Raw genomic sequence first — 14,363 nt, forward strand, 5'->3', positions numbered from 1 at the left:
AAAGCCACCAGTCTGGCCTGGCTCTTAGTTGACATTTTTCAGTGGGGAACAAGAATTCAGGAAGATAGTTGGGGTGGAGGGGACTATGGAAACTCTCCCTGGTCCACAACACAGGCCCAGTAAAGGGCAAACTTGCACTGCTGTGAGGCACCTGCAGCCACCGAGCGGAGCCCAGCGGACTCCACCGCTGTGTCCAAAGTCAAAGGATGGGCCCCTTGTACTGCCAGGGTTCTTGAATACACTAAGCACTGGGCAGGGGGGGCACTTGCACCCAGACGTGGGTTTACTACTAAAAAACGTGGAGTACTTAGGACTTTCTCAAGGGGCATGTGGGGTTTCTTGTAGGGTGCATCTGAGCACCCAGAGGGCTCCTCTTTCAGCTCGTTATTGCAAAGACTGGAAGCAAGCAGCCCCCACGTTAATCGCTCCGTCCGAATCACTAGCGGGGTTCGCGGACTCTGGGTGCGAACGGACCCCCACCCGGAGTCCCACCCATTAGTCGTCCACCGGTCGGAACGGAAGAGTCGTGCTCGGAGCCCACACGGCGAGCGGGACTACCGTCGCTTGGCTGCCGGGGGCCCCGCGCCTTGTCCAGCCCTACCTCTGAGTCCCTCGCCCTGGAGGAGCTCGGGGCGACAGCCCTGCACCGACCTGCGTCCCGCGAGGCCGCCGAGCGCTGAGCCATTTTCCGAAGCGTCTCCCAGGGCCCGGGGCCGTGGTGGGAAGTCCCGTTCTCCCGCTTCCCCGCCCGCGGCGGGCTCGCACCACCCTCCAAAGCCCCTTCCCCGGGCGGTGCCCCGCGGGAATCTGGAGCCGCCCGCTGAGCGGCGAGTTAGGACACCCGACCCGCGCGCGCCCCCTGCCGGCAGCGCCCTGCCGGCCGACGCCCCGCCCACACCGTGGCCACGCCCCGGCCGCGTGCTCGCCCGCCAAGCCCCGCCCACCGCGGCTGTAACTCGGGCCACACCCGGGGTCAGAGCCCGGAATGAGACCAGCGCCTCGGCTGACTTCGGGGGGCCGTGTTCCCCTGGGAACCTGCTCTCAGCTCTCGCCCTTCCTCGCGCTCTCCCCTCTCTGCCTCCCGACCCCCCCGCCCCGGTAGCAGGAGACGAGAACGAAATCCGGCCGAAGTGGGGCCGGGGCGGACGCGCGTGGGGAGGACGAGGAGGGGCGGCGGCCTGGGGACAGGCAGCAGCGTCCCTGCCTCACCCCGCTCCCCACTGGCAGCTGCGACGGCAGCACTTTACACCACGTGTCCTCGTCCTGTGCGGCTGCTTCTGGAGCTGCTAGTTCTCCAGGCCTCGGCTCTCTCTGGATTTCTTCCGGGGCTCCTGCCCCCCCGCCCCCCCCCCCCGCGCGTCTTCAGGGCCAAAAGCCACCTAGCGGGCCGAAGGCCACCAGGGACCCCACCCAAGACTCCGGGTTGGGGGCAAACCCACTGGCCATCAAGGCAAATATTTTCATGCAGTGTTTTTTTCTTAAGATTTTATTTATTTATTCATGAGAGACAGAGGCAGAGACACAGGCAGAGGGAGAAGCAGGCTCCACGCAGGGAGCCCCACGTGGGACTCGATGATCAGGCCCTGGGCTGAAGGCGGCGCTAAGCCGCTGAGCCACCGAGGCTGCCCATCATGCAGGGTTTAAATGCAAGTAGGGGGATCCCTGGATGGCACAGCGGTTTGGCGCCTGCCTTTGGCCCAGGGCACGATACTGGAGTCCCGGAATCGAGTCCTACGTCGGGCTCCCGGCACGGAGCCTGCTTCTTTCTCCTCCTGTGTCTCTGCCTCTCTCTATCACTGTCTTTCATAAATAAATAAAAAATAAATAAATCTTTAAAAAAATGCAAGTAGGGAAATATCGGCCAGAAGCCTGTTTTGTAAATAACGTTTTATTGGGGCTGTGCATGACACACGGTGGAGCAAGTACAGGATCAGGTCCTACCTATATTTAAATTTTGATAATTTTTATATCATAAGTTATTTTTGCAATGACTTTAATGTTCACCTTAAGTACCGCACTAAACGGCGTACCTTGGGGACACCTGGGTGGCTCAGTGGTTAAGCATCTGCCTGCTGCTCAGGTCATGATCCCACGGTCCTGGGTTTGAGTCCCGATTGGGCTCCCTGCAGGCAGTCTGCTTCTCCCTCTGCCAGTGTCTCTGCCTGTGTCTCTCATGAATAAATAAAATCATTTTTTAAAAAAAGTGTACCTTGATTACTGATTACTGATTTCTTTAGCCCTACATTATATTTTGCATGGGAGGCAAAACCATCCCCTAAAGCAAACCTCAAACTGAGTATTACAGAAGCGTCCTGGGAGGAGGGGCATGAAGGGGATAGAAATTTTAAAACAAGCCTGAAATAATCTCCGTGTATTTAATGTCATCCACATCTCCAAATACCAGGCATTGGTGATTTTCTCCTCTCAGAAAAGAGCTTGCAGTAAGCATCGGTGTAAATGAAACCACAGTGCAGGTGAGTCAACCTGTGAAAAGCAATTGGGCCAGGCAGCCATTCTAAAACATGCTTCAGGACTTTTGTCCTGGACATTTTCATGTTGATTTTGATTGTTTTCCATGATCAGAAAACAAGTTTTGAATTTGGGGGCTTTAAGGGATAGAAAAATCGGATAAATTCCAGATTATGGAAATTGCCCATTACCAATGGAAATGTTAATTCCTAAAGGAAAAGAAAGTAGAACCATTTTTCCTACACCTGTGCTATACATATGCAATTTTTAAAAGAAGGATTTTATTTATTCATGAGAGGCACAGGGGGAGAGAGAGAGGCAGAGACACAAGTAGAGGGAGAAGCAGGCTCCATGCAGGGAACCCAACGTGGGACTCAATCCCCGGTCTCCAGGATCACGCCCTGGGCTGAAGCCAGTGCTAAACTGCCAGCAATTTTTTTTTTTTTTGCAATAAAGCTCAACTCATTAACAGAAATCCTTTAGGGTGGATATGATAGCCCTCCGTAAACTAGTATCTGTTTCTTGTGTAGTCATGCTGGAACATTAATGCACCAAGAAGCGGCTGCATGTAAGAGAGTTCAACTACTCAATTATTTAAAATATTAAAAAGCAAGCAGAAGCTCTGAGCTAAAATGAGTGATTTTCTAAGTATGTTGGCACTAGTACAAGGGAGCTATTTGTCCACAAAACACAGAATAGGAGTGCCTAATGTCTGCTTAGTCATGTTGAGGCTGATGGAGGAAGAGAGTTTCCAGTCCAAGTCCTCCTGTTGTTTTTAAGCATTTGGTAAAGCAACGTAGGGAGTGGCATCCCTAAATTTGTCTAAAAACCAAAGCAAAAAACCACAACAATGGATAAACTTCCACTGCTAAAAAAGGGTGAAAATGGGAATTCTGACACAGGGATTGCAGATGCCACACAAGTTCAATGTTATGAAGCTCTTACCAAAGGTATAAGTAAGTATTCTCTTGAGGATTTTCTAATGTCTAAGGGACATCCCCCCCCCACCCCCCGCTTTTGGCAGTACAATTACAAACAGGTGGGTTTTCTGGAATTTGTTTGATGGGTAAGGGAAGGCTGTCAATTCTAGGTAGATTTGTACCTATGTTAATTTGAAGTACTTTTCCATTTTCTCAAGCAGTGATGATTTATTTGTGCGTCATGGGATCAAACGGTGATAACTTGAGATGACAGGGAAATTTTATCAAAGTATTGCAGGTGGAAAATTAGGATGAGCTCATTATTAGCTTTGCTGCAGAGCGTGTGTGAATGCATTGTTGGAAACAGGATGTGGCTCTAGCGGTGGGTGTCTGAAAAGCAGCTCAACAAAGCAGCCCCCTGAGTGCTGCAACCTGGACTCACCAGGCAGATGTGGCCAGGACTTGGGAGGCTCAGGCCTCTTCTTTCTCAAACAGGCAAAGCAAACTCAGAGGAAAAGAAAAAGTTTGGTGACTTGCTTTCGCTGGGTTTATGTAGTGGTCCCTTGATGGAGTTCTGAAAAGAGAGAAAATGTTCTCATCTACTTTCAAACTCTACAGCCTGAATTCCAAGAAACTCTTAATATATGCTTTTCTTTATCTCTTGCAAATATAATAGACCTGTTTTACGAAGTATTGGGAACAGGGACCTAATATTGGCCAGGATGACAGCCCACTGTGGGCTCTGACTGTTTGTGGAGGTTTAACTACTGGTGCATGTGGATCCTTCTTTACATGTGAATCTTTCTTTACAATTACATACTCATGCAGGGGAAGGGCCTTAGATCCTGAATCTGAGAGAAAAAGCGAAGAGTCTGGCAGGGAGAGGAGGCCCACAGTGTCACAATTTAGAATTTGAAAACTTCCAGACGGATTAAATACAATGTAAATTCCGTTAATTAGGATAATGGATGACGAGTGGACAGTGAGGTCAACTGAAATGTCTTTTTAAAAAAATAATTTTATTGAGGCATAACCAACATACATTAGATTCAGGTGTACAACATAATGAAATGTTATAATGGTCTGTATACAATGCAAAATGATCATTTAAGTCTAGTTAACATGTCATCAGTTACAATTTTTTTCTTGTGCTGAGAACTTTAAGATCTACCCTCTTAGCAACTTTAAAAATATGCAGTACAGTATTATTAACTAGTCATCATGCTGTACATTATATCTCATGACTTATAACTAAAAGTTTGTACCTTTTGACCCTCTTCACCTATATCTCCCACCTCTAGCAAATGCCAATCTGTTCTCTATAAGCTTGGTTTCTTGTTTCATGGGTTTTTTTAAAAAAAAGATTTATTTATTTGAGAGAGAGAGCGAGCAAGAGCATGTGTAAACATGAATGAAGGGACGGGCAGAGGGAGAGGGAGAGAGAATCCTCAAGTAGTCTCCCCACTGAGTGCAGAGCACAACTCAGAGCTCGATCCCAGGAGCCTGAGCCAAAATCAAGAGTCGGCTGCTTAACTGAGCCACCCAGGCTCCCCTTGGATTTTTTTAGATTCCACACGTAAGGGGCACCTGGGTGGCTGAGATGGTTGAGCATCTGTCTTCTGCTCAGGTCATGGTCTCCAGATCCTGGGTTCGAGCCCCACATTGGGCTTCTGGCTCAGCAGGGAGCCTGCTTCTCCCTCTCCCTCTCTCCCTGACTTGTGCGCATTCTCTCAGATGAATAAATAAAATCCCTAAAAAAAAATAGATTCCACATGTAAGATTATACCATATTTGTCTTTGACTGACTTAATTTAGCACCATGCCCTGGAGGTCCATCCAAGACATGCAGGGCTAGGAAGGGAGACATGGGTAGGAGCTGCATGACTAGGCTCACAGAAATCCGAGATGGGGAGAAATGCTGAGGCATACAAAACCAGAGATAGGGGTTACTGTTGGGGGTTGTGGAGGCTGAGAAAAATTAAGGCCGTTCCACCTCAAGTTTAGCATTAGCACAAGTACAGCCATCTTGGGCCCCTGGGAATAAGAGCTGAACTTTACAGGAAAAACTGCAGAATGTCCTCGGCAGAAAATCCCATATCAGATCTTAAGAAACTCCCCGACCCTTTCCCCATATTGGAAAGAAAAAAAAATTCCTCCACCTCTTCTGAAAATCCCCTAGACCAGCCCATAAAAAACCCAGCTGTAACCCACTTCGGGGTCCAAGCCCCTGCTCTGCTGTGTGGAGTATACTTGGACCCAAGCTCGAGCTTGTAAATAAACCCTCCTGTACTTGCATCAGTGTCGGCTCCTTGGTGGTTTCTCGGATTCACAATCTTGGGCACAACAGGGGTAAGTTAAGACTACAGAGGAATAGGGGACCCTAAGTGTGTCTGGTCCCTGGAATTCAGCTATATGGTTATCAAATCACCTGAATACCTGCAAAATCGATTAGAGATCTGAGATAAGAAATGCTGCAATTCTAAAAATTAGAAAAGTGACTACTTTTTGGAAGGTATGAGGTGCCAAAATGTGAATCTGAGGTGATATAGTGATATACTGGAGGCTAGGTGGAGGGGAAGGAGCCTACTTAAGAAGGCTACTACAAAGTATTAGAAGTAGCCAAGCACAAAATCAGAATGTTTAGAAGTCTGCTCTGGTGGGGGACGTCCCTGGCCTAAAAGTGTTCAGGTGGTGAAGTGGGGGCGGAATCCCAGGTGGGACAGTGTGGTCTCAGGATCCCCAGGGCCACAAGAACAGTGGTGCCTGAGTGCAGCAGGGTTCCCAGGCATCAGAGTGGGGAAGCTGGCTGCAAAGAGCAGGCCTAGGCGGCGACTTTGCTTGCTGTTGCCATAAACAGAGAACTGCTGCCCACTTGCAGGACTACTCTCCCGGGCAGGAGCCGGGCAAAAGGCAGAAGCGCCCAGAGACCCCTGCCCTCCCCTGAGAGGAATGGTGTGGGTCTGTGCCATAGGAGTCTGTGAAGTTTGGAGATTCGACACTGGGTCACATGCCTAAGATAAAAATGCTTGGTCACAGGCTGGGTGAACACAGAGTGTGGGCAGAAACCAGGGAGACAAGAGTGCCTGCTTTTCCGTGAGGGCTCACTGAAGAGTGGGGGGTGCGAACTTTCAGCTCGGGGGCTAGAGATGGGGGCCCTGCCATATTCATCCCCCACATCAGTGCTGAAAGCCAGCAAAGAGCAAAACAGCACCACATAGTGCAATCTGGAGCCGCTTACACTGAGCTGGGCCCCCTGGCAAGGAAGGTGCAGTTCCGCCCAGGGAAGGACAACTGAGAATCAGTGCAACAAACCCCACCCCCAGACACCAGCAGGAGCTTCCGGCTAATACCAAGGTTACTGATCATACAGGACTGTAGAACTTCAGCGATCAGGGAAAACAGTATACAGCATTCATGGTCTTTTATTATCCTTTAGTCTTTCAGTTTTGTTTTTTTTCCTTTTTAGCTATTATTTTTTCAAAAAAAATTTTTAATGATTTTATTTATTTATTCATGAAAGACAGAGAGAGAGGCAGAGACACAGGCAGAGGGAGAAGCAGACTCCCTGCAGGGAGCCCGATGTGGGACTCAATCCCGGATCCCGGGATCACGACCTGAGCCGAAGGCAGACGTTGCTCAACCCCTGAGCCACCCACGTGCCCCTTACGTTTTCAATTGTTAAATTATTTTTAATTTTTATATAAAAGCGTTCATATATATGTATATATATACACACACACGTATATGTATATATATTTGGTTCCCTTTCATTATATTTTATTTTTGAACATATATAAGTTTTTCTTTCTTTCCTATTTTGGGATCTAGTTCATTGTTTTGTTCTGTTTTACTTCTTGTTTGATTTTTCTTATTTTGTATTGTTTGTGTTTTCTTCTGGTTTGTTTCTTTTTCAGGTGGTGGTGGTGTTATTTTTGTCTTTTTCTTCTATTCTTTTCTGGACATAAGGACAAGGCAGAGAAACTCACCCCAAAAGAAAGAATGGAAGGATATACTCACTGCCAGGAATTTAATCAATATGGATATAAGTAAGAAGTCAGAACTAGAATTCAAAATGATTATAAAGATACTATCTGGGCTTGAAAATAGCATGAAAGACACTAGAGAATCCGTTATGATAGAAATAAAAGAACTAAGATCTAATCAGGCCAAAATTAAAAATGGTATTATAGAGATGCAGTCTAAAAGGGAAGCTCTAACAGTAAGGGTAAAGGAGGCAGGAGAGAGAGTCTATGATGTAGAAGACAAAATGATGGAAAATAGCTGAGGGGCACCTGGGTGGCTCAGTCAGTTGGCCAACTGCCTTTGGCTCAGGTCATGATCCTGGGCACTTGGGATCTAGCCCCGCTAGATCTAGCCCCCGGCTCCCTGCTCAGTGAGGAGTCAGCTTCTTCCTCTCCCTGCTGCTCCCTCCACTCAGGTAAGTAAAAATAAGGAAAAAGGAAAGGAAAAGGAAAAGGAAAAGGACAAGGAAAAGGAAAAGGAAAAGGAAAGAAAAGAAAAGAAAAGAGTAGCTGAGCAAAAGAGAGAAAAACAACTACTAAATCACAAGGGAGACTTTGAGAAATCAGTGATACCATAAAGCAAAATAGTATCTGGATAATAGGGGTCCCAGAAAAGGAAGGGAGGGCCAGAAGGTTTATTTGAACAAATTATAGCTGAGAACTTCCCTAATCTGATGAAGGAAATAGGCATTCAAGTCCAGGAGGCACAGAGAAACCCCTCTCAAAAATCAATAAAAATAGGTCAACACCACAACATATATTAGTGAAGCTTGCAAATTTCAGAGATAAAAGAGAAAATCCTGAATGCAGCTCAGGACAAGAGGTCCTTAACGTACAAGGATACAAACATTAGACTGGCAGCAGACCTGTCCACAGAGACCTGGCAAGCCAGAAAGAACTGGCATGATATATTCAGTGTGCTAAATGGGAAAAATATGCAGCCAAGAATTTTTTATCCAGCAAAGCTCTCATTAAGAATAGAAGGAACAGACAATTTACAGAAACAGTGACTTTACAGGTAATACAATGGCACTAAATTCATATCTTTCAACAATTACTCTGAATGTAAATGGGCTAAATGCTCTAATCAAGAGACATAGGGTATCAGATTAGATTAAAAAAACAAAATCTAGGGGTACCTGGGTGGCTCAGTCGGTTAAGCAGCTGCCTTTGGCTCAGGTCAGGATCTCTGGGTCCTGGGATCAAGCCCCACATAGGGCTCCACGCTCAACAGTGAGTCTGCTTCTCCTTCTTCCTCTGTTGTTCCCCCTGCTTGTGCTCTCTCTCTCTCTCTGCAAATAAATATTTTTAAAAACCAAGATTCATCACAATATGCAGTCTACAAAAGACTCATCTTAGATGTAAAGATACCTCTAGATTCAAAGTGAGGAGGTGGAGAACCATTAATCATGCTAAAGGACATCAAAAGAAAGCTGAAATAGCCATCCTTATTATCAGACAAACTAGATTTTAAACCAAAGACTGGAATAAGAGATAAAGAGGGACACTATATCATAATAAAAGAGTATCGAACAAGAAGATTTAACAATTGTAAATATTTATGCCCCTGATTTGGGAGCAGCCAAATATATAAACCAATTAACAACAAAATTAAAGGAACATTGATAATAATACAATAATAGTAGGGGATTTTGACACCCCAGTCACAGCAATGGACAGATAATCTAAGCAGAAGATCAACAAGGAAACAAGGGCTTTGAATGACACACTGCACCAGGTGGCCTTCATGGATTTTTTTAAAAGATTTTTTTATTTATTCATTCATGAAAGACACACAGAGAGAGGCAGAGACATAGGCAGAGGGAGAAGCAGGCCCCATGCAGGAAGCCTGATGTGGAACTTGATCCCGGCACTCCGGGATCATGCTCCGAGCCAAAGGCAGACGCTCAACTGCTGAGCCATGCAGGCGTCCCCTTCACAGATTTTTCAGAGCATTTCATCCTAAAGCAACAGAATGCACACAGATCATTCTCCAGAATAAATCACATACTGGGTCACAAATCAGACTGGGTCACAAAAAAGACTGAGATTATACCATGCATATTTTCTGACCACGATACTTTAAAACTTGAGCTCAATCACAAGAGAAAATTTGGAAGGAACATAAATAAATGCAGATTAAAGAGCATCCTACTTAAGAATGAATGGGTCAACCAGGGAATTAAAGAAAAATTTTAAAAATACATGAAACAAATGAAAACAAAAACATGACAGTTCAGGGCAGCCCCGGTGGACCAGCAGTTTAGCGCTGCCTTCGGCCCAGGGCATGATCCTGGAGACCCGGGATCGAGTCCCACATCAGGCTCTCTGCCTGGAGCCTGCTTCTCCCTCTGCCTGTGTCTGTATCTCTCTCTCTCTCTCTCTCTCTCTCTCTCTCTCTCTCTCATGAATAAATAAATAAATAAATCTTAAAAAAAAAAAAAAACGCGACAGTTCAGAACCTTTGGGATACAGCAAAGGCAGACCTAAGAGCAATATAAGCCTTTCTCAAGAAAGAAGAAAGTCTCAAACACACAAACTACACAAACTAATCTTACACCTAAAGGAGCTGGAGAAAGAACAGCAAATGAGGCCTAAATCCAGCAGGAGAAGCGAAATAATAAAGATTAGAGCAGAAATCAATGATATAGAAAAAAAAAAAAGAACAGATCAATGAAACTAAAAGCTGGTTCTTTGAAAGAATAAGATCGATAAACCCCTAGCCAGACTAATCAAAAAGAGAAAGGACCCAAATAAATAAAATCATGAATGGAAGAGGAGAGATAATAACAAACACCTAAGAAATACAAATATAGGGCAATATTAAGAGCAATTATATGCTAACAAACTAGGCAATCTGGAAGAAATGGATGCATTCCTAGAAACTTATGCACTACCAAAACTAAAACAGGAAGAAATAGAAAACCTAAACACACCCATAACCAACAAAGAAATTGAATCAGTAATCAAAAATCTCCCAACAGGGGCACCTGGGTGGCTCAGTGGCTGAGCGCCTGCCTTTGGCTCAGGTCATGATCCTGGGGTCTTGGGATCGAGTCCTGCATCAGGCTCCCCGCAGGAAGTCTGCTTCTCCCTCTGCCTGTCTCTGCCTCTTTCTCTGTATCTCTCATGAATGAATGAATGAATGAATGAATGAATGAATGAATGAATAAATAAATAAATAAATAAATTTTTGAAAAAAAAATCTCCCAACAAACAATAGTCCAGGGCCAGATGGACTCCCAGTGGAATTCTACCAAACATTTAAAGATGAATTAATGCCTACTCTTCTGAAGCTGTTTCAAAAATAGAAATGGGGGACGCCTGGGTGGTTCAGTGGTTGAGCATCTGCCTTTGGCTCAGGGCGTGGTCCGGGGTCCTGAGATCGAGTCCTGCATCAGGCTCCCTGTGGGAAGCCTGCTTCTCCCTCTGCCTGTGTGTCTGTCTCTGTCTCTCTCTGTGCCACTCATGAATAAATAAATAAAATCTTTAAAAAAACAGAAATGGAAGGAAAACTTTCAAACTCATTCTATAAGGCCAGCATTACCTTGATCCCAAGACCAAAGACTCCACTAAAAAGAATTATAGACCAATATCCCTGATGAACATGGATGCCAAAATTCTCACCAAGTTACTAGCCAATAGGATCCAACAGTATATGAAAAGGATTATTCACCATGACCAAGTGGGATTTATGCCTAGGCTACAAGACTGGTTCAACATCTACAAATTAATCAACATGATGCACTACGTTAATTAAAGAAAGGACAAGAACCATATGATCCTCTCAATAGAAGCAGAAAAAGCATTTGACAAAATACAGCATCCTTTTTTTAAAAAGATTTTTTTAATTTATTTATTCATGAGAGACAGAGAGAGAGAGAAGCAGAGACACAGGCAGAGGGAGAAGCATGATCCCTGCAAGGAGCCTGATGTGGGACTTCATCCCGGATCCTGGGATCACGCCCTGAACTGAAGGCAGACGCTCAACCACTGAGCCACCCAGATATCCCAACAGCATCCTTTCCTAATAAAAACTCTCTGCAGTATAGGGATAGAGGGAGCATATCTCAATATCATAAAAGCCATATATGAAGAACCCATAGTGAATTTCATCCTAAATGGAGGAAAACTGAGAGCTTTTTCCCTAAGGTCAGAACATGGCAGGGATGTCCACTCTCGTCACTGCTGTTCAACATAGTACTGAAGTCCTAGCCTCAGCCATCAGACCAAAAAAAGAAATAAAAGGCATTTAAATTGGCAAAGAAGTTAAACTTTCACTCTTCACAGATGACATGATGGGTCATGTAGAAAACCCAAAAGAGGAAGGGTGCCTGGGTGGCTCAGTCAGTTAAGAGTTTGCCTTCCACTTAGGTCATGATCCCAGGGTCCCGGGACAGAGCCCCACATCGGGCTCCCTGCTTAGTGGAGAGCCTGCTTCTCCCTCTCCCTCTGTTGCTCCCCCTGCTTGTGCATGCTCTATCAAATAAATAAATAAAAATCTTTAAAAAAAAACCCCAAAAGATTCCACCCCAAAATTGTTAGAACTGATACATGAATTCAGCAAAGTCACAGGATATAAAATCAATGTACAGAAATCTGTTGCATTTCTATACACTAATAATGAAGCAGCACAAAGAGAAATCAAGGAATTGATGGCATTTACAATTGCATCAAAAACCATAAGATACCTAGGAATAAACCTAACCAAAGTAGTAAAGGATCTGTACTCTGAAAACTATAGAACACTTATGAAAGAAATTGATAAAGACACAAAGATATAGAAAAACATTCTATGCTTATGGATTGGAAAAACAATTATTGGGGTGCCCGGATGGCTCAGTGGTTGAGTGTCAGCCTTTGGCTCAGGTCCTGATCCTGAGCCAAAGGATCAATGCTACCCAAAACAATCTACACATTCAATGCAATCCCTATCAAAATACCATCAGCATTTTTCAGAGCTGGAACAAACAATCCTTAAATTTATATGGACCAGAAACGAACCCTGAAAAACCAAAGGAATGTTGAAAAAGAAAAACAAAGCTGGAAGCATCAGAATTACAGACTTCAAACTGTACTATGAAGCTGTGATCATCAAGACAGTGTGGTACTGGCACAAAACAGACACATAGATCAATGGAACAGAACAACAATCCCAGAAGTGGACCCTCAACTTGATGGTCAAATCGTCTTCGACAAAGCAGGAAAGACTATCCACTGGAAAAAGGACAGTCTCTTCAACAAATGGTGCTGGGAAAATTGGACAGCCATGTGCAAAGAATGAAACTGGACCATTCTCTTATACCACACACAAAAATAAACTCAAAATGGATGAAAGACTTAAATGTGAGACAGGAATCCATCAAAATCCGAGAAAAGAACACAGGCAGCAACCTCTGTGACCTCAGCTGCAGCAACTTCTTGCTAGATACATCTCCAGTGGCAAGGGAAACAAAAGCAAAAGTGAACTACTGGGACTTCATGAAGATAAAAAGATTCTGCACAGCAAAGGAAACTGTCAACAAAACTAAAAGGGAACCTACAGAATGGGAGAAGATATCTGCAAATGTCTTATCAGATAAAGAACTATAGGGCAGCCCCAGTGGCTCAGCGGTTTAGCGCCACCTTCAGCCCAGGGCCTGATCCTGGAGTCCCGGGATCAAGTCCCACAGCAGGCTTCCTGCATGGAGCCTGCTTCTCCCTCTGCCTGTGTCTCTGCCCCCCTCTCTCTCTGTATGTCTCATGAATAAATAAATAATCTTTAAAAAAAGATAAAGAACTATAATCTTTATATTCTATAAAGAAATTATCAAACTCATCATCCAAAAAACAACAAATTCAGTCAAGAAGTGGGCAGAAGACATGAACATTTCTCCAAGACATACAAATGGCCAACAGACATATAAAAAATGCTCAACATCACTGGGCATCAGGAAAATACTAATCAAAACCACAATGAGATAACATCTCACACTGGTTAGAATGGCTAAAATTAACAACTCAGGAAATAACAGTTGTTGGTTAGGATGCAGAGAAAGGGGAACCCTCATACACTGTTGGTGGGAATGCAAACTGGTGCAGCCACTATGAAAAACAGTATGGAGGTTCCTCAGAAAGTTAAAAATAGAACTACTCTACGACCCAGCAATTATATCACTAGGTATTTATCCAAAGGACACAAATATAGTGATTTGAAGGGGCACCTACATCCCAATGTTTATAGCAGCAGTGGCCACAATAGCCACAATAGCCCAGATATCCATTCATCTGTCAATGGACATCTGGGCTATTATATATGTATACACACACACACACACACACACACATACACACGGAGGAATATTATGCAGCCATCATGAAGAATGAAATCTTGAAGTGCCTTGGTGGCTCAGTCAGTTAAGTAGCTGCCTTCCACTTGGGTCATGATCCTAGAGTCCTGGGATTGAGCCCTGCATGGGGCTCCATGCTCAGCAGAGTCTGCTTCTCCCTCTGTCCCCTTTCCTGCCTCCCTGCCCACCCCCACACCCTGCTCATGTTCTCTTTCTCTCCCCTGCCCTCAAACAAAATCTTTAAAAAAAAAAAAGAAGAATGATACCTTGCCATTTGCAATGACAAGGATGGAACTAGAGGGTATTATGTTAAGCGAAATAAGTCAACCAGAGAAAGACAAATACTATATGATTTCACCCATATGTGGAATTTAAGAAACAAAACAGATGAACATAGACGGGCAGGAAAAATAAAATAAGATGCGAACAGAAAGGGAGACAAACCATAAGAGACTCTTAACTAAAACAAAAAGAAGACTAGGAGGGCCAAGTGTTGGAGACATCAGAAAGTTTTTTTTTTTTAGTGTTTTGTTTTAAAGATTTTATTTATTTATTCATGAGAGACACAGAGAGAGAGGTAGAAACATAGGCAGAGGGAGAAGCAGGCTCCCTGTGAGGAGCCC

The 14,363-nt window shown here is 44.6% G+C and overlaps 1 protein-coding gene across 1 annotated transcript in view; it reads right to left on the reverse strand.

The window, feature by feature from the left end:
* Positions 1-4,389: 4,389 nt before the first annotated feature.
* Positions 4,390-14,363, reverse strand: part of LOC112934440 (uncharacterized) — a 28,840-nt gene continuing 18,866 nt past the window's right edge. Inside the window, exon 5 of the mRNA XM_072743515.1 lies at positions 4,390-8,703. Within this exon, the coding sequence (XP_072599616.1) occupies positions 8,614-8,703 (90 nt within the window). The 3' untranslated portion in view covers positions 4,390-8,613. The remainder of the gene's footprint in view (positions 8,704-14,363) is intronic.

This window comes from Vulpes vulpes, chromosome X (genome assembly GCF_048418805.1).
Source record: "Vulpes vulpes isolate BD-2025 chromosome X, VulVul3, whole genome shotgun sequence".
NCBI lineage: Eukaryota > Metazoa > Chordata > Mammalia > Carnivora > Canidae > Vulpes > Vulpes vulpes.